Raw genomic sequence first — 20,165 nt, 5'->3', positions numbered from 1 at the left:
GTGGACTAATTGGTATTTTTGTAATGCTTTTTATTTTGTGTATTCTTTCTATGTGATGCAGGAAAGTACCTGAAAACAGGAGGCATCCTGGGAGATGTGGTTTCTTTGGTGACCACGGATTTGACAATAAGATCACCAGTATGCGGGTAACCACTTAAATTAACATTCTATCAGTGCAACAATTTTCACATACTGTATTCTATTCTTAGCTGTTTGTGCTTACATTGTTTCCAATGTTTGTTCCCAATATAGACAATCTTTTTGGGCTATGGACCAAGCTTTATGTTCCAGACCAAAGTGGCAGAATTTGAAAATATTGAGTTGTACAATGTCATGTGCGGTACGATTTCTTTCTGTACTTATTAAGTGCTAGTATGAGCTTATTTGTTGGCACCCCTGATTACTCTGAAACCAATATTTACAAGAGTTATTTCATAACCAGGAAATATAAAGTCTCTGTGGAAACTTTGTAGCATCCATCTCATATGCCCTTCTTTCCCAGACCTCCTGGGCTTAGTCCCTGCCCCTAACAATGGAACCCATGGCAGTCTGAATGACATGCTGAAAGCTCCTCCTTTCACACCGATCATGCCAGAAGAAGTGACCGCACCCACCACCTCTGACGCCACCTCTGCCACAACCTACGACTTGGGATGTAGCTGTGACAATGAGGTCAGTGGTGAGGTCATGACTGGAAACCAACTCAAAGAGTTTCATAGAGTAACAGGGTTGGGGTCCATTCCATTTTAATTTCAGGTCATTTGGGAGCTACATTAAAATTGCAATTCCTTTCCATTTATTTCAACTTAATGACACATAAATTCTTGAAATCACTTCTTAAAGGTAACTATTAAGTACCTTACTGTTGTTGTTTTCAATTAAAATGGTCAAAAAGAAACAAAAATAGCTTCTTATCAAAGAGCAATTTCTCAAGCAAGAATTTAGCTAGGACTGTCTGGAACTGGTCTGATTAGGGAAGGTAAAACTAAAAACTAGCTGGTATTGGCAGAGAGGTTTGGAACTCTCTTTCTTATAATGGCGCCGGAGGGGATGGCTGCCATTTTACGGGCTCCTAACCAACTGTTCTATTTTGTTTGTTTTTTCGCATTGTTTGTAACTCATTTTGTACATAATGTTGCTGCTACCGTCTCTTATGACCGAAAAGAGCTTCTGGACATCAGAATAGCGATTACTCAACTCGAACTGGACAAAGACTTTATTTTAATGAATCTGACGCGAAGGATATACTGCTTTGTCAAGACAAGGCCTAAAACCCCATCATCAGCGTGAAGAAAACACAGAGGAAAAGGTGGAGGAGGGCGGGGTGCCTTGTAAGAATTTGCCGACGAGTAGGTAAACCACCACTTCCCTCCGTATTATTGGCCAACGTGCAATCATTGGAAACAAACTGGACGATCTACGATTGAGACTATCCTACCAACGGGACATTAAAAACTGTAATATCTTATGTTTCACCGAGATGTGGTTGAATAACGACACAGATAATATAGAACTGGCTGGCTTCTCCGTACATCGGCAGGACAGAGCAGCTACGTCTTGTAAGAAGAGGGCGGAGGTGTGTGTCTATTTGTCAATAACTGCTGATGCGCGATGTCTAATATCAAAGAAGTCTCAAGGTATTGCTTGCCTGAGGTAGAATACCTCATGATAAGCATTAGCCCACATGGTCTACCAAGAGAGTTCTTATTTACAGTGGGGCAAAAAAGTATTTAGTCAGCCACCAATTGTGCAAGTTCTCCCACTTAAAAAGATGAGAGAGGCCTGTAATTTTCACCATACACACCATACACTTCAACTATGACAGACAAAATGAGAAAAAAAATCCAGAAAATCACATTGTAGGATTTTTTTATGAATTTATTTGCAAATTATGGTGGAAAATAAGTATTTGGTCAATAACAAAAGTTTATCTCAATACTTTGTTATATACCCTTTGTTGGCAATGACAGAGGTCAAACGTTTTCTGTAAATCTTCACAATTACTTAAAAATCATACAATGTGATTTTCTGGATTTTTGTTTTAGATTATTTTAGATTCCGCCTCTCACAGTTGAAGTGTACCTATGATTAAAAAAATGACAGACCTCTACATGCTTTGTAAGTAGGAAAACCTGCAAAATCGTCAGTGTATCAAATACTTGTTCTCCCCACTGTGTATACTCGGAGGTGTCAGAGGAAGGCCCGATAAATTGTCAAAGACTCCAGTCACCCAAGTCATAGACTGTTCTCTCTGCTACAGCACGGCAAGCGGTACTGGAGCGCCAAGTTTAAAACCAAAAGGCTCCTTAACAGCTTCAGCCCTAAGCCATAAGACTGCTGAACAATTGATCAAATGGCCACTCGGAATATTTACATGGAACTCCCCCCACTTTGTTTTTACATTGCTGCTACTCGCTGTTTATTAACTATGCATAGTCACTTTACAAATGATCTCGACTAACCTGTAACACCACACATTGACTCGGTACCGGTACCCCCTGTATATAGCCTCATTATTGTTATGTAATATTCTTGTGTTACTATTTTTTTTTTTACTTTAGTTTATATTTGTAATGAACTTCGTCTGTTGTTTGGAGAGAGTCAGACCGAAATGCAGCGTGTAGGTTACTCATGACTTTTAATGAAGAAAATACGGTACATGAAATAACTGAAAATACGAAAACAACAAACGAGTGAAACTAATTACAGCCTAACACAGAGACAGGTACAATCACCCACGAAATACAACGCGCACTCAAGCTACCTAAATACGGTTCCCAATCCGGGACAACTAGAATCAGCTGACTCCAATTAGGAATCGCCTCAGGCAGCCAAGCCTAACTAGACACACCCCTACTAATACACACTCCCAATTAATACAAACCCCAATACGAAATACAACATATAAACCCATGTCACACCCTGGCCTACCCAAACATATAACAAAAACACAAGATACAATGACCAAGGCGTGACAGAACCCCCCCTAAGGTGCGGACTCCGGGACGCACCTCAAGAGCATAGGGAGGGTCCGGGTGGGCGTCTGTCCATGGTGGCGGTTCTGGCTCGGGACGTGGACCCCACTCCATAAATGTCCCAGTTCCTCCCCTTCGCGTCCTAGGATAATCCACCTTCTCCGCCGACCATGGCCTAATAGTCCTCACCCTGATCCCCACATAACTGAGGGGCAGCTCGGGACCGAGGGGCAGCTCGGGACAGAGGGGCAGCTCGGGACAGAGGGGCAGCTCGGGACAGAGGGGCAGCTCGGGACAGAGGGGCAGCTCGGGACAGAGGGGCAGCCCGGGACAGAGGGGCAGCCCGGGACCGAAGCAGCCCAGTACTGAGGGGAAGCTCGGTACTGAGAGGGAGCCCAGTACAGAGAGGAAGCCTAGTACTGAAAGGAAGCTCAGTACTGAGAGGAAGCTCAGGCAGGTAGTAGGCTCCGGTAAATCCTGGCTGGCTGGTGGACCTGGTTGATTCAGGTTGTCTGGCCGATGTAGAAGATCTTGGCAGACTGGCACTTCTGGCGGATCCTGGCAGACTGGCACTTCTGGCGGATCCTGGCAGACTGGTGACGCTGGGCCGACTGGCTGCGCTGGGCAGACAGGAGACTCCGGCAGCGCAGGAGAGGAGAAAGGCTCTGGCTGAGCTGAACAGGCGGAAGACTCCAACAGTGCAGGAGAGGAGAAAAGCTCTGGCTGCGCTGAACAGGCGAGGCGCACTGGACGCGCTGGGCCGACTGGTAGCACTGGTGGCGCTGGACAGACAGGAGACTCCGGCAGCGCAGGAGAGGAGAAAGGCTCTGGCTGCGCTGAACAGGCGGGAGACTCCAACAGTGCAGGAGAGGAGAAAAGCTCTGGCTGCGCTGAACAGGCAAGGCGCACTGGACGCGCTGGGCCGACTGGTAGCACTGGTGGCGCTGGACAGACAGGAGACTCCGGCAGCGCAGGAGAGGAGAAAGGCTCTGGCTGCGCTAAACAGGCTGGAGACTCCGATAGCACAGGAGGGGAGAAAAGCACTGGCTGTGCTGAACAGGCGAGGCGCACTGGAGGCCTGGTGCGTGGTGCTGGAACTGGTGGTACTGGCGCGAGGACACGCACAGGAAGCCTGGTGCGGGGAGCTGCTACCGGAGGACTGGTGTGTAGAGGTGGCTCTGGATAGACCGGACCGTGCAGGCGCACTGGAGCTCTTGAGCACCGAGCCTGCCCAAGCTTACCTGGCTCGATGCCCACTCTAGCCCGGCCAATAGGAAGAGCTGGTATGTGCCTCACCGGGCTATGCTCCCGCATTGAAAACACTGTGCGCTCCATAGCATAACACGGTGCCTGCCCGGTCTCTCTAGCCCAACGGTGAGCACAGGGAGTATGCGCAGGTCTCCTACCTGGCATAACTATTCTCCCTTCTAGCTCCCCCCCAATAATGTTTTTGGGCTGTTTTTCCGATTTCCTTGCCAACCGTGTTCCCTCGTATCATCGGCTCCTATCTCCCGCTGCCTCTGCTCTCCTTAGTGCCTCCACCTGTTCCCATGGGAGGCGATCTCTTCCGGCCAATATCTCCTCCCAAGTGTAACAACCTTTACCATCCAACACGTCTTCCCATGTCCATTCTCCAAATAATTCATCCTCCCTTTGCTGCTCCAGCTGTCGCTGCCTGTTTAAACCAGCGCCTCTCCGTTTTTTCCGGCGTGTCTTTTTCGTTGATTCGATTCGCCTGTAGCCCTCCTCGCATTGCTGTAGGGAATCCCAGGCGGGCTCCTGCACTCGCTCTGGGTCGGCCGCCCACCTGTCGATTTCTTCCCACGTAGTATACTCCTTGCTTCTGCCGTCCATAACGTCCTCCTTTAGATCCTGCCAGTTCACACGCTGCTCGGTCTGTGAATGGTGGGTGATTCTGTAATGAACTTCGTCTGTTGTTTGGAGAGAGTCAGACCGAAATGCAGCGTGTAGGTTACTCATGACTTTTAATGAAGAAAATACGGTACATGAAATAACTGAAAATACGAAAACAACAAACGAGTGAAACTAATTACAGCCTATCTGGTGACTAACACAGAGACAGGTACAATCACCCACGAAATACAACGCGCACTCAAGCTACCTAAATACGGTTCCCAATCCGAGACAACTAGAATCAGCTGACTCCAATTAGGAATCGCCTCAGGCAGCCAAGCCTAACTAGACACACCCCTACTAATACACACTCCCAATTAATACAAACCCCAATACGAAATACAACATATAAACCTGTTATGCAGGTGAATGAGGACCCAAAAGCGACTTGGCGAAAACAGAGTCTTTATTCCAATAAAAGGCAAAAGCAATCTCCTGGACAATTAAAGACGAAAACAAAACATGAAAAAACTTAAATCCACTCGTAGTGACGAGGACAGACTGGAGACTCGACCATTGACTGCAGGTTGCCTCGGGAAGGCACCGACCGTAGCAGACTTAGACACCTGCTCACACGCAGCATCTGAAGGAGACAAGACACGACAGGGCGAGACAATGACACAGCACAGCGAACATCATATAAGGATCCGACAAGGACAGAAGCGGAAAACAAGGGGAGAAATAGGGACTCTAATCAGAGGACAAAATAGGGGACAGGTGTGAAAAGACTAAATGAGTGAGTTAGGAGAATGAGGAACAGCTGGGAGCAGGAACGGAACGATAGAGAGAGGAGAGAGGGGGAGGGGGAGAGAGAGGGATAGAAAAAGGGAACGAACCTAATAAGACCAGCAGGGGGAAACGAACAGAAGGGAAAGCATAATGACAAGACAATATAAGACAAAACATGACAGTACCCCCCCACTCACCGAGCGCCTCCTGGCGCACTCGAGGAGGAATCCTGGCGGCAACAGAGGAAATCATCAATCAGCGAACGGTCCAGCACGTCCCGAGATGGAACCCAACTCCTCTCCTCAGGACCGTAACCCTCCCAATCCACTAAGTACTGGTGACCACGTCCCCGAGAACGCATGTCCATGATCCTACGTACCTTGTAAATAGGTGCGCCCTCGACAAGGACGGGGGGGGAAGACGAACGGGGGTGCGAAGAAAGGGCTTGACACAGGAGACATGGAAGACAGGATGGACGTGACGAAGATGTCGCGGAAGAAGCAGTCGCACAGCGACAGGATTTGACGACCTGGGAGACACGGAACGGACCAATGAACCGCGGAGTCAACTTACGAGAAGCTGTCGTAAGGGGAAGGTTACGAGTGGAAAGCCACACTCTCTGGCTGCGACAATACCTAGGACTCTTAATCCTACGTTTATTGGCGGCTCTCACAGTCTGCGTCCTGTAACGGCAAAGTGCAGACCTCACCCTCCTCCAGGTGCGCTCACAACGTTGGACAAACGCCTGAGCGGAGGGAACGCTGGACTCGGCGAGCTGGGACGAGAACAGAGGAGGCTGGTAACCCAGACTACTCTGAAACGGAGATAGCCCGGTAGCAGACGAAGGAAGCGAGTTGTGAGCGTATTCTGCCCAGGGGAGCTGTTCTGCCCAAGACGCAGGGTTTCTAAAAGAAAGGCTGCGTAGTATGCGACCAATCGTCTGATTGGCCCTTTCTGCTTGACCGTTAGACTGGGGATGAAAACCGGAAGAGAGACTGACGGAAGCACCAATCAAACGACAGAACTCCCTCCAAAACTGTGACGTGAATTGCGGACCTCTGTCTGAAACGGCGTCTAACGGGAGGCCATGAATTCTGAACACATTCTCGATGATGATTTGTGCCGTCTCCTTAGCGGAAGGAAGCTTAGCGAGGGGAATGAAATGTGCCGCTTTAGAGAACCTATCGACAACCGTAAGAATCACAGTCTTCCCCGCAGACGAAGGCAGACCGGTAATGAAGTCTAAGGCGATGTGAGACCATGGTCGAGAAGGAATGGGAAGCGGTCTGAGACGACCGGCAGGAGGAGAGTTACCTGACTTAGTCTGCGCGCAGTCCGAACAAGCAGCCACGAAACGGCGCGTGTCACGCTCCTGAGTAGGCCACCAAAAGCGCTGGCGAATAGAAGCAAGAGTACCTCGAACGCCGGGATGGCCAGCTAACTTGGCAGAGTGAGCCCACTGAAGAACAGCCAGACGAGTAGAAACAGGAACGAAAAGAAGGTTACTAGGACAAGCGCGCGGCGACGCAGTGTGAGTGAGTGCTTGCTTAACCTGTCTCTCAATTCCCCAGACTGTCAACCCGACAACACGCCCATAAGGAAGAATCCCCTCGGGATCAGTAGAAGCCACAGAAGAACTAAAGAGACGGGATAAGGCATCAGGCTTGGTGTTCTTATTACCCGGGCGATAAGAAATCACAAACTCGAAACGAGCGAAAAACAACGCCCAACGAGCTTGACGTGCATTAAGTCGTTTGGCAGAACGGATGTACTCAAGGTTCTTATGGTCAGTCCAAACGACAAAAGGAACGGTCGCCCCCTCCAACCACTGTCGCCATTCGCCTAGGGCTAAGCGGATGGCGAGCAGTTCGCGGTTACCCACATCATAGTTGCGTTCCGATGGCGACAGGCGATGAGAAAAATAAGCGCAAGGATGAACCTTATCGTCAGACTGGAAGCGCTGGGATAGAATGGCTCCCACGCCCACCTCTGAAGCGTCAACCTCGACAATGAATTGTTTAGTGACGTCAGGAGTAACGAGGATAGGAGCGGACGTAAAACGCTTCTTGAGGAGATCAAAAGCTCCCTGGGCGGAACCGGACCACATAAAGCACGTCTTGACAGAAGTAAGAGCTGTGAGAGGGGCAGCAACTTGACCGAAATTACGAATGAAACGCCGATAGAAATTAGCGAAACCTAGAAAGTGCTGCAACTCGACACGTGACCTTGGAACGGGCCAATCACTGACAGCCTGGACCTTAGCGGGATCCATCTGAATGCCTTCAGCGGAAATAACAGAACCGAGAAATGTGACGGAGGAGACATGAAAGGCGCACTTCTCAGCCTTCACGTAGAGACAATTCTCTAAAAGGCGCTGGAGTACACGTCGAACGTGCTGAACATGAATCTCGAGTGACGGTGAAAAAATCAGGATATCGTCAAGGTGGACAAAAACAAAGATGTTCAGCATGTCTCTCAGTACATCATTAACTAATGCCTGAAAAACAGCTGGAGCATTAGCGAGACCAAACGGCAGAACCCGGTACTCAAAATGCCCTAACGGAGTGTTAAACGCCGTTTTCCACTCGTCCCCCTCTCTGATGCGCACGAGATGGTAAGCATTACGAAGGTCCAACTTAGTAAAGAACCTGGCTCCCTGCAGAATCTCGAAGGCTGATGACATAAGGGGAAGCGGATAACGATTCTTAACCGTTATGTCATTCAGCCCTCGATAATCCACGCAGGGGCGCAGAGTACCGTCTTTCTTCTTAACAAAAAAAAACCCCGCCCCGGCAGGAGAGGAAGAAGGCACTACGGTGCCGGCGTCAAGAGAAACAGACAAATAATCCTCGAGAGCCTTACGTTCAGGAGCCGACAGAGAGTATAGTCTACCCCGAGGGGGAGTGGTCCCCGGAAGGAGATCAATACTACAATCATACGACCGGTGAGGAGGAAGGGAGTTGGCTCTGGACCGACTGAAGACCGTGCGCAGATCATGATATTCCTCCGGCACTCCTGTCAAATCACCAGGTTCCTCCTGAGAAGAGGGGACAGAAGAAACAGGAGGGATAGCAGACATTAAACACTTCACATGACAAGAAACGTTCCAGGATAGGATAGAATTACTAGACCAATTAATAGAAGGATTATGACATACTAGCCAGGGATGACCCAAAACAACAGGTGTAAAAGGTGAACGAAAAATCAAAAAGGAAATAGTCTCACTGTGGTTACCAGATACTGTGAGGGTTAAAGGTAGTGTCTCATATCTGATACTGGGGAGATGACTACCATCTAAGGCGAACATGGGCGTGGGCTTCCCTAACTGTCTGAGAGGAATGTCATGTTTCCGAGCCCATGCTTCGTCCATAAAACAACCCTCAGCCCCAGAGTCTATCAAGGCACTGCATGAAGCAGCCGAACCGGTCCAGCGTAGATGGACCGACATAGTAGTACAGGATCTTGATGGAGAGACCTGAGTAGTAGCGCTCACCAGTAGCCCTCCGCTTACTGATGAGCTCTCTTTTACTGGACATGAATTAACAAAATGTCCAGCAATACCGCAATAGAGGCACAGGCGGTTGGTGATCCTCCGTTCCCTCTCCTTAGTCGAGATGCGAATACCTCCCAGCTGCATGGGCTCAGTCTCTGAGCCGGAGGAAGGAGATGGTTGCGATGCGGAGAGGGGAAACACCGTTAACGCGAGCTCTCTTCCACGAGCTCGGTGACGAAGATCTACCCGTCGTTCTATGCGGATGGCGAGTGCAATCAAAGAGTCCACACTGGAAGGAACCTCCCGGGAGAGAATCTCATCCTTAACCTCTGCGTGGAGTCCCTCCAGAAAACGAGCGAGCAGCGCCGGCTCGTTCCAGTCACTAGAGGCAGCAAGCGTGCGAAACTCTATAGAGTAATCCGTTATGGATCGATCACCTTGACATAGGGAAGCCAGGGCCCTAGAAGCCTCCCTACCAAAAACTGAACGATCAAAAACCCGTATCATCTCCTCTTTAAAGTTCAGGTAATTGTTAGAACAATCAGCCCTTGCCTCCCAGATAGCTGTGCCACACTCTCGAGCCCGGCCAGTAAGGAGTGATATGACGTAAGCAACCCGAGCTCTCTCTCTTGAGTATGTGTTGGGTTGGAGAGAGAACACAATATCACACTGGGTGAGAAAGGAGCGGCACTCAGTGGGCTGCCCGGAGTAACAAGGTGGGTTATTAACCCTAGGTTCCGGAGACTCGGCAGACCAGGAAGTAGCTGGTGGCACGAGACGAAGACTCTGGAACTGTCCAGAGAGGTCGGAAACCTGAGCGGCCAGGGTCTCAACGGCATGACGAGCAGCAGACAATTCCTGCTCGTGTCTGCCGAGCATAGCTCCCTGGATCTCGACGGCAGTGTTACGAGAATCCGTAGTCGCTGGGTCCATTCTTGGTCGGATCCTTCTGTTATGCCGTTGAATGAGGACCCAAAAGCGACTTGGCGAAAACAGAGTCTTTATTCCAATAAAAGGCAAAAGCAATCTCCTGGACAATTAAAGACGAAAACAAAACATGAAAAAACTTAAATCCACTCGTAGTGACGAGGACAGACTGGAGACTCGACCATTGACTGCAGGTTGCCTCGGGAAGGCACCGACCGTAGCAGACTTAGACACCTGCTCACACGCAGCATCTGAAGGAGACAAGACACGACAGGGCGAGACAATGACACAGCACAGCGAACATCATATAAGGATCCGACAAGGACAGAAGCGGAAAACAAGGGGAGAAATAGGGACTCTAATCAGAGGACAAAATAGGGGACAGGTGTGAAAAGTCTAAATGAGTGAGTTAGGAGAATGAGGAACAGCTGGGAGCAGGAACGGAACGATAGAGAGAGGAGAGAGAGGGAGGGGGAGAGAGAGGGATAGAAAAAGGGAACGAACCTAATAAGACCAGCAGGGGGAAACGAACAGAAAGGAAAGCATAATGACAAGACAATATAAGACAAAACATGACATAAACCCATGTCACACCCTGGCCTACCCAAACATATAACAAAAACACAAGATACAATGACCAAGGCGTGACAATATTGTAAATATTTCCTTAACTCTATTTCTTGAACTGCATTGTTGGTTAAGCATTTCACGGTAAGGCCTACGCATGTGACAAATAACATTTGATTTGATGAACTAATTTACCACCTGGTGATGTCACCAGGCAGGCCAAAACTCCATCCCACTAAAACAGGCTGAAATTTCAGGTGTGTTTTTTAAACAGCACTAAAAGTGCATTATCATAATTTTCACAATTTCACAGTATTATTCCAACCTCATAGTGTGGAAACGTCTCTTTTTCAGGACCCGGTCTTTCAAAGATAATTCGTAAAAATCCAAATAACTTCACAGATCTTCATTGTAAAGGGTTTCCCATGTTTGTTCAATGTACCATAAACAATTAATGAACATGCACCTGTGGAACGGTCGTTAAGACACTAACAGCTTACAGACGGAAGGCAATTAATGTCACCATTATGAAAACCTAGGATACTATTGAGGCCTTTATACTGACTCTGAAAAACACCAAAGGAAAGATGCCCAGTGTCCCATGCCTTAGGCATGCTGCAAGGAGGCATGAGGACTGCAGATGTGGTCAGGGCAATAAATTACAATGTCCGTACTGTGAGACGCCTAAGACACGCTAGAGGGAGACAGGACGGACAGCTGATTGTTCTTGCAGTGGCAGACCACGTGTAACAACACCTGCACAGGATCGGTACATCTGAACATCACACCTGCGGGACAGGTACAAGGTGGCAACAACAACTGCTCAAGTTACACCAGGAACGCACAATCCCTCCATCGGTGCTCAGGCTGTCCGCAATAGTCTGAGAGAGGCTGGACTGAGGGCTTGTAGGCCTGTTGTAAGGCAGGTCCTCAACAGACATCACCGGCAACAACGTCGCCTATGGGCACAATCCCACCGTTGCTGGGCCAGACAGGACTGGCAAAAAGTGCTCTTCTCTGACAAGTCGCGGTTTTGTCTCACTAGGGGTGATGGTCAGATTCACGTTTATCGTCGAAGGAATGAGCGTTACACCGAGGCCTGTACTCTGGAGCGGAATCGATTTGGAGGTGGGGGGGTATGTCATGGTCTGGGGCGGTGTGTCACAGCATCATCGGACTGAGCTTGTTGACATTGCAGGCAATCCCAACACTGTGCGTTACAGGGAAGACATCCTCCTCCCTCATTTGGTACCCTTCCTGCAGGCACATCCTGACATGACCCTCCAGCATGACAATGCCACCAGCCATACTGCTCGTTCTGTACTGCTCGTTCAGTGTTCTGCCATGGCCAGCGAAGAGCCCGGATCTCAATCCCATTGAGCACGTCTGGGACCTGTTGGATTGCAGGGTGAGGGCTAGGGCCATTCTCCCCAGAAATGTCCGGGAACTTGTAGGTGCCTTGGTGGAAGAGTGTGGTAACATCTCACAGCAAGAACGGGCAAATCTGGTGCAGTTAATGAGGAGGAGATGCACTGCAGTACTTAATGCAGCTGGTGGCCACACCAGATACTGCCCGTTACTTTTGATTTTGACCCCCACTTTGTTCAGGGACACAGTATTCCATTTCTGTTAGTCACATGTCTGTGGAAATTGTTCAGTTTATGTCTCAGTTGTTGATTCTTGTTATGTTCATACAAATATTTACACATGTTAAGTTTGCTGCAGTTGGCAGTGAGAGGACATTTATTTTTTTGCTGCGTTTATAAAACAAAGGAAATCACATTTGTAACTGCACTGGGCCTTTAAATATATATTTAACTAGGCAAGTCAGTTAAGACAAAATTCTTATTTACAATGATGGCCTACCCCAGCCAAACGTGCACTGCCCAATTGGACTCCCAATCACTGCCAGATGTGATACAGCCTGGATTTGAACCAGGAACTGTAGTGACACTTCTTGCACTGATATGCAGTGCCTTAGACCACTGTGCCACTCAGGAGCCCTGAAGGTCACTGTCTTCTGTTACAGAATAAAGTAGAGGAGAACAATCAGAGATTCAGCCCAGCAGCAGATGGTAAGTGTCTATCTTTTAGAGTGTGGTCGTTTACAGTTTACTTGAAGTGATAGTTCTCTTTTTTGACGTTTTAGCTTATTTTCCACATACCTAGGGTGTTGTGGAATCATCAAAACCATTTTAAAGTTTGTTAGCAGGTTATTTATCAACTTCCAGAATCTCCTGGCTAACAGTTTTTATGAAATATTGTATCAGTTAGTGGTGCATTCAAAGTATTATAACTGGCTTAGTCTCTCTTGACAAGGTGTGACATGAAACGTGAAAAATGCTAATATGGGGAGATTGACTTGCATTGGATTTTGGACACAAATGTCCAGGTAAACAAAACCAAAGCATGGATTGCTGTCTTACCTTGTCCATAAACTGTTCACAGGGTAAGGAAACTACGTCATTTTGTAATTTGAGTGAACTATCCCTTTAACTAATCTGAAACTCATATTCCGACATTCCCGTTTTACTGAGTGACTAAGAGTTTAGCAACCACCTGACATGTAACCGGTGGCATTGTGTGGCTTAACAGCTCTGCTTCCTCGCTCACACGTCCGCAACTGGGATTGATCTTATGTCTTCTGTATCCTAAACACGTGACCACCCTCTTGTATCACATCCATGACGCTGGTGGGGGTATTTCAAGCTGAGGTGTGAGCTTTATCAACTCAACGTGGTTACACTTGCTCCTCTCAGTCCACAGCAACCCCAGCCTTTGAGCTGAGTGCAACTGCAGATCCGGTTCACAACACCACTTTAACCGGCGGCATGCTACTTGCTTAACAGCTTTGCTTCCTCACTCACAAGTCCACTGCTGAGAGGGATTGATCTTGCGTCCTCTGTCTCGCAAATACACGTGACCGTCCTCTTGAAACACCTTAGTCAGCTTAGCTTGTCGAGAACCCGTAGTGCAGAGCGTTTACACATTGTACGCACATGTTCATTTTCCACTCCTGAGTGTCTCTAGCCAACTCCAACACATTTTCCCCATGGTTTTGAATGCGTTAACTAATGCAAATGCTCATGCTAACCCTAATGCTAATGCTAACCATAATATTAATGCTAACCCTGATACTAATACTAATGCTAATGTGATAACTGCATTTATTATCGCGAGCATCATATCAGTGTCTACATGTGAAAACATATTTTTTACATTCTGTAATTTAAAAGATGACAACAACCAGAAAATCGTAGTATGCATGAAACATGCAATATTCAGACAATATAACGAAAATGAAAAGAGTGCTACACTGTAGAATTCAAATACAAAGTGACTCATTTCGAACCCAGGTTTACTACTGCCCTCCTTGCTTGATTAACTGGTGTTTCCACAGAAGCCACACACCTCCCCTTCGGTCGACCAGCGGTTATTTTCCAAACGACATACAGCCTCCTCCTCCACAGTGATTTCATCAGTGGATACAGCCAGGAGCTCTCCATGCCCCTATGGACGTCATTCACAGTGCCCAAACAAGTAGGATATTCATCACATGGAACACAACAAATGAAACTGACTTCAAGTCATTTAATGACTCGATCCATATGATTTGAGAGTTTGTCCTCAGACCTCTGTCATGTTGATTAGTTGATTAGTGGTTTCCGAATGTTTTTTTAAAACTTGTGACCCACATAAGGCTATTCTAGTTTTCTTGTTACCCATAGAATAGACACACAAAAATTGTTACAGCCCCAGCCCAGTCTTTACTCAGGGACCTACCAGTATGTCTGGAGCCACCATTTTGGAAACATTGTATTAGGTCATATCTTTCCAAAGCTCTTTTGAAATGTATCTGTTTACTTGAGTGGGTGCAGTGAGTAGCATGCATGAAAACAATTAGTAGTCCTGTTAGGAGATCGTAAATGTAATTTTGGTCTTTGACTCAACTGGTTAATTGCATTTTGTATTAGAATGAGCCTGGTTTTGATTTATTGGAGGGAGAGAGCCTGGATAGGGACTTGCGTAACACTAACCTAACAGAACCCTATACAGATTTAGAAACGATACAGCACACAAATCAACTAATGACATGGCCCCAATCACATACAGAAACACTGTATTGGGTGTTTGTAAACAATGGGTGTTTGCCATTTCTATCTCATTTTACGATGGGATTTCACAATGTGTTACCAATGAGAACATGTTCCCTTCCAGGAAGAAGTCACACCCCTCCCTGAGCCTGAGCCAATGAGTGAGTGTGTGAGAGCAGACCTGCGGGTTCCTCCTGAACACAGCCAGGCCTGCACCACCTACAGCCAGGATACAGACGTCTCCTATGGCTTCCTCTATCCACCAGGTGAGTTGCACACTAGTCCACCCTGGGTCATGTTCATTAAGGCACACTGAAGCAAAAAGTTTTGCAATGCATAATAAAAACAAACGTATGTTATTGGACAAGTTCATACAGTATCTCCCGTTTCACTCAGTTTGGTACCTAATGAAGATGACCCTGGTCTTGGGGGTGTGCAGATTTTTTCCAGGCCTAAATGGCAGGTAAATTAAAGTATATATTTACATGTTTTATGCTAGAGCTGGCCCTGTCTCCTGAATCAAAATATGATGCATCACTGATCACAAACACCGTTCCCATGTACCCTGCATTCAAAAGTGAGTATTAATTTATTTATATTTTCACATATTACATTTTTATTTGTATATTTCCAACCCATTTGAAAATGCTGGTTCAAATGCTTTATAAATCTGCCACTGTGTTTTGTTAAGCAGGTTGTTGTTATCGGTTCCCTAAGGAGATCCTTGTTGCTCAATATTTGTTTTTCTCTGTTAGATGCTTCCCTCCAAAGCTATTACAGTTACCAATCACATAGTATATAGTACATGTGGCCCTCTGTGAGTGTTGTGCTGTATCTTTGCTTGGACTGGCCATGCTAATGTGTGGAGGGAGAGGTAGGAGGGGGAGTGAGGAAGGAGGCTAGTCTGATGACCTCAGGTCTGGGAGAGAAGGGACAGGCTGACACCCATTGTCCTCTCACTGGAGAGAGACATCCAGTACCAACCCACGCACTCACTCACGCGCACACACACGGGCTTGCACACACACACACATGCACACACACGCACACGCACGCACGCACGCACACACACACACACACACACACACACACACACACACACACACACACACACACACACACACACACACACACACACACACACACACACACACACACACACACACACACACACACACACACACGCACACACGCACACACACGCACACACACACACAAAGAGAGAGCCTCAGTGAAGCCTGGTGTGGTGAATGATTGTAGAGATGGATGTGAAGAGCAGTTCCCTTGTCTGGGGACTTTTAGAGCAGGGCATGACTTTTACTTCTTCTTGAAGGAATGTGCATCAAAATTAAACCATACTTTGGCTTTTGAAATGCTTAAAAGGTGCCCTGCTATAATTTAAATGGTGTAAGACCACATTAATAACATGTATACACAAAACGCTATACTCAGATGCAGTCTAGAGAGTATTTTTCAAGGCTGGCTATAAGAATTCATTTCAGTTCATGAGTACTTATAACGTCCCAAATGCATTCATGCAACAGGTGTTTTACAGACAATGTTAGAATTTGTTTTGGTTATTTGTTTTGCTGTACCAAAACAAAACCACATTTGCTTGTACCTTTTTCTCTTTTCCCTTCAACTCTGCAGAAATATGGAGCTACCTCCAGGGGACTCTTCTCAAGCGCTACGCAGAGGAGAATAACGGCATCAATGTGGTCACCGGTCCCATCTTTGACAACAACTATGATGGCCTCCGGGACACCACCGTGAAGATCAAAGAGTAAGAGCTCAGAACAATAGCGTTTGCTGGCCGAGAGCACTTAGCGACTCTGAACGTAATTTGCGAACCGAGTGCATACCGATTTTACATGTTGAATCCCATGAAGAATGTCGGCAGTCAAACATCTACAGTAGATTCACTTTACTGCAGTGAGCTAAATCAGGGTCACACAGAGTGATTCTTTGAAACAAAAGTATACACCTCACACACATGGCTATGGGCTTAAAAAAAGAAGACACCTGTACCATGTCAGATATAGAGTTGAAATGTATTCAATTTTGAGTTTACATCCCAAAATTACACTTTATTAACAGTACCAGTCAAACGTTTGGACACACCTACTCATTCAAGGGTTTTTCTTTATTTTTACAATTTCTACATTTTAGAAATAGTAACTATAACACAACAAATATAGAATAGTGTTAAAATTCTTAAAAGTATTTGGGGTGGTAGGTAGCCTAGTGGTTAGAGCATTGGACCAGTAACCGAAAGGTTGCTAGATCAAGTCCCTGAGCTGACAAGGTCAAAATCTGTCGTTCTACCCCTGAACAAGGTAATCAGCCCACTTTTCCTAGGCTGTCATTGTAAATAAGAATTTGTTCTTAACTGACATGCCTGGTTAAATAAATAAAAATATTTAATAAAGTCACTTTCCCTTGATGACAGCTTTGCACACTCTTGGCATTCTCTCAACCAAATCATCCCAAACCATCTCATTTGGGTTGAGGTCGGGTGATTGTGGTGGCCAGGTCATCTGATGTCATCACTCTCCTTCTTGGTCAAATGGCCCTTACACAGTGTGTTGGGTCATTTTCCTGTTGAAAAACATATGATAGTCCCACTAAGTGATAACCAGATGGGATGGTGTATTGCTGCAGAATGCTGTGGTAGCCATGCTGGTTAAGTGTGCCTTGAATTCTAAATAAATAACTGACAGTGTCATCAGCAAAGCAACCCCACACCGTCACAACTCCTCCTCCATGCTTCATGGTGGGAACCACACATGCGGAGATCATCCGTTCATCTACTCTGCATCTCACAAAGACATGGCGGTTGGAACTAAAAATCTAAAATTTTGACCAAAGCACAGATTTCCACCGGTCCAATGTCCATTGCTCGTGTTTCTTGGCCTAAGCAAGTCTCTTCTTCTTATTGGTGTGTTGTAGCATTTGCTGTCATTAAATGTGAAGACTGTAATATTATCAAATCAATTCACTATGTGTAATTATTCCATAATTCAATGAATCACGGAATAGTAATTAACTAGGAAGTTGGGGCACCACGGCAAAATGTTTTTTTTTTTTTCCCGAATATAACGCTTCAGATATTTTATTATCTTATCAATTAGTCTTCTATTAGTGTATTGTTACCTCATCAGGCTAATTTCTGAACATCGCAAACTCTTGGATATTTGCACGAACCCTAGCATCAAATCATGAATCAGCGATATACAAATTGGCTTTATTATTTATTTCCTAACTAACTAATCAATCCCCAAATTACATAAACACAAACACAATTAGTTATACAATGGGTACTAACATGACACATGGAAAAGTCCCTAGTGGACGAAACTGATATGACAGCTTGGTAGACAAAGGAAAAGGACGGGGACAGATCAAGAGCGGGAAACTCAGAGTGGACCCACTGTATTACAGTTCATAACTACACTCATGTAAATGCTAATACTTTGAACATTAACAGCCGCTCATTAGAAAATAAATAGCAATTTACATATTTGCGAGTGTATGCCTTTGTTGTCCTTTTCTGTGATCGCTGGTCCGTCTGCTAGATAATAGTTCATCAGAGAGTCTCTGGTTGCGTTCTCCGGAAGTTCCAAGGTCTTTCGTGGTTGTAGGTTGTTAGAGAGGATACGTCAGAATACCATTCGAAAATGTTCTTAAATCGGATGCATTTACCAGACTATAGTATTTAAACAGCTGCAGCCTGAATCATCGGTCTTTAGTTGGTAGATTTCTTCACCATTTCAGCGTGGGGATGATCTCCATGTTCTCTGGTCTTGTGCTTTTGTAGAGTTGTAGTTTAAACCACTTCACACACCAGCATCACCCGGCGTTTTGGTCTAAAGTAGTAGCTATTTCAACGTGGGGACCCTGTTATCTTGACTAAATGTACATTTTGTCACAAGCCATTTTATTCTGGAGTAGAAAAGGGGGCGTTCCATGATGCTGATGTAAATGTCTATGCTCACGGGGTGTGGTCACTGACTAGTTATAACTTTATATAAAAAACCATACTCTCATTTAGAAGGCTAACATCATCTTCTCACAAATAGTTTCTTATTTTATCATATATTTTATACAACACTCAGAAGCAAACCCCAAAATTGAGAAGTGTACAGTCGTGGCCAAACATTTTGAGAATGACACAAATATACATTTTCACAAAGTCTGATGCCTCAGTTTGTATGATGTGTTACATCCGTTGTTAGAAGGAGACCAAGGTGCAGCGTGGTAGGCATACATTATACTTTTATTTTAAATGAAAAAACAACAAAATATAAAATGAACGTAAAGCTATATGCAGTGAAGAAAGCAACTACACACAAACAAGATCCCACAAACTCAGGTGGAAAACAGGATGCCCAAGTATGAACAGGCAGTTAACCCACTGTTCCTAGGCCGTCATTGAAAATAAGAATTTGTTCTTAACTGACTTGCCTAGTTAAATAAAGGTCAAATAAAATAAAAATGGATGACTGCATTGCAGTGGAGAAGATACTGTGACCATGGTTGGTTTTCCATCAAGTCAGCTCCTTGTAGCAGGGTTCAGATTTGAGGATGGTCACATACAAGCGAACAAGCAATACGTCCTAGAAGTGTAGTTTCAGCATGATTCTCAATGTGAGAGGCAAGATAGTCTGAGTGAAACCTCAAAGTGTAGTGTCGCATCGTTCCACTTTTAACCCACGTTTAGTTGGCTTCAAAGCCATTTTGAGATCATTGAACAATGTTTGAGAGATGAGCGATATTGTCGTGTCCGAATCAATTAGCACATGACAAGTTAAGCAGTCCTCCAGGACTGTTTCCACGTATGGCCGTTTAGAGTGGCTTTTAGTGGACATATTCCCCACAAAGTGGAGTGGTCGTCTGCAACGACATGATTTGCCGTTTTAGTTCAAGGTGAAAGGAGATCGATTTTTCGGATTTTGAGTGGGCTTGGCTTTAGCGAAGCTTTAGACCTTTTTCTTTGCAGCCTTTGTATCAAAGTCTATAGACAAAGCCTGTGGGTTGTTTCTTGAGCGAGCAGGCCCTGGATAGGGTCTCACGTGAGAGCGGGAGAAATTAGATTTTTAACGTCCTTGCTAAGGGTGTTAATTCCTGCGGACCTGGTGTCCGGCAATTCCCCGTCTAGTTCTTGTGACTTATCTTTCACCCTTTTCTCCAAATTTTCTCGCTTTAGTTCTTCACGTAGCGGAACTTCTAGAGGACATTGGTCTATGTGTTGATTGTCCTTTAACCCTTTGTTACCCTTGCGCTCTGACACTTTGTGTGGGTTAGGTGCAGTTACGTACCGAGGTCCATTGTAGTGGTAGTCATTTCGATGGCGACGTACTGTACAGTTATTTCGACCGCGGTGGTTATTGGAGTCGTGGTTTCATGGTAGAAACCGTTCTTGTGTGTCATTACCTGATAATTTACCCTGTAACTGGATTTAGTGCT

At 46.0% G+C, this 20,165-nt stretch overlaps 1 protein-coding gene across 2 annotated transcripts in view; it reads left to right on the top strand.

Moving 5' to 3' along the window:
* The window catches only part of LOC124043504 (ectonucleotide pyrophosphatase/phosphodiesterase family member 2-like), a 40,497-nt gene that overhangs the window by 9,388 nt on the left and 10,944 nt on the right, over positions 1–20,165 (top strand). Inside the window, exons 16-24 of one of the 2 annotated variants that reach the window (XM_046362163.1) lie at positions 62–146; positions 253–340; positions 503–672; positions 12,635–12,680; positions 12,998–13,054; positions 14,006–14,145; positions 14,824–14,965; positions 15,199–15,276; positions 16,350–16,482. In XM_046362163.1, coding sequence (XP_046218119.1) covers positions 62–146; positions 253–340; positions 503–672; positions 12,635–12,680; positions 12,998–13,054; positions 14,006–14,145; positions 14,824–14,965; positions 15,199–15,276; positions 16,350–16,482 — 939 coding nt within the window. The remainder of the gene's footprint in view (positions 1–61; positions 147–252; positions 341–502; positions 673–12,634; positions 12,681–12,997; positions 13,055–14,005; positions 14,146–14,823; positions 14,966–15,198; positions 15,277–16,349; positions 16,483–20,165) is intronic. The other variant, XM_046362164.1, reaches the window with a different exon arrangement.

Source organism: Oncorhynchus gorbuscha, linkage group LG09, assembly GCF_021184085.1.
Source record: "Oncorhynchus gorbuscha isolate QuinsamMale2020 ecotype Even-year linkage group LG09, OgorEven_v1.0, whole genome shotgun sequence".
NCBI classification, from domain to species: domain Eukaryota; kingdom Metazoa; phylum Chordata; class Actinopteri; order Salmoniformes; family Salmonidae; genus Oncorhynchus; species Oncorhynchus gorbuscha.
The sequence above is the reverse complement of the archived record's forward strand: the minus strand, read 5'-3'. Positions and strand labels throughout refer to the sequence as shown.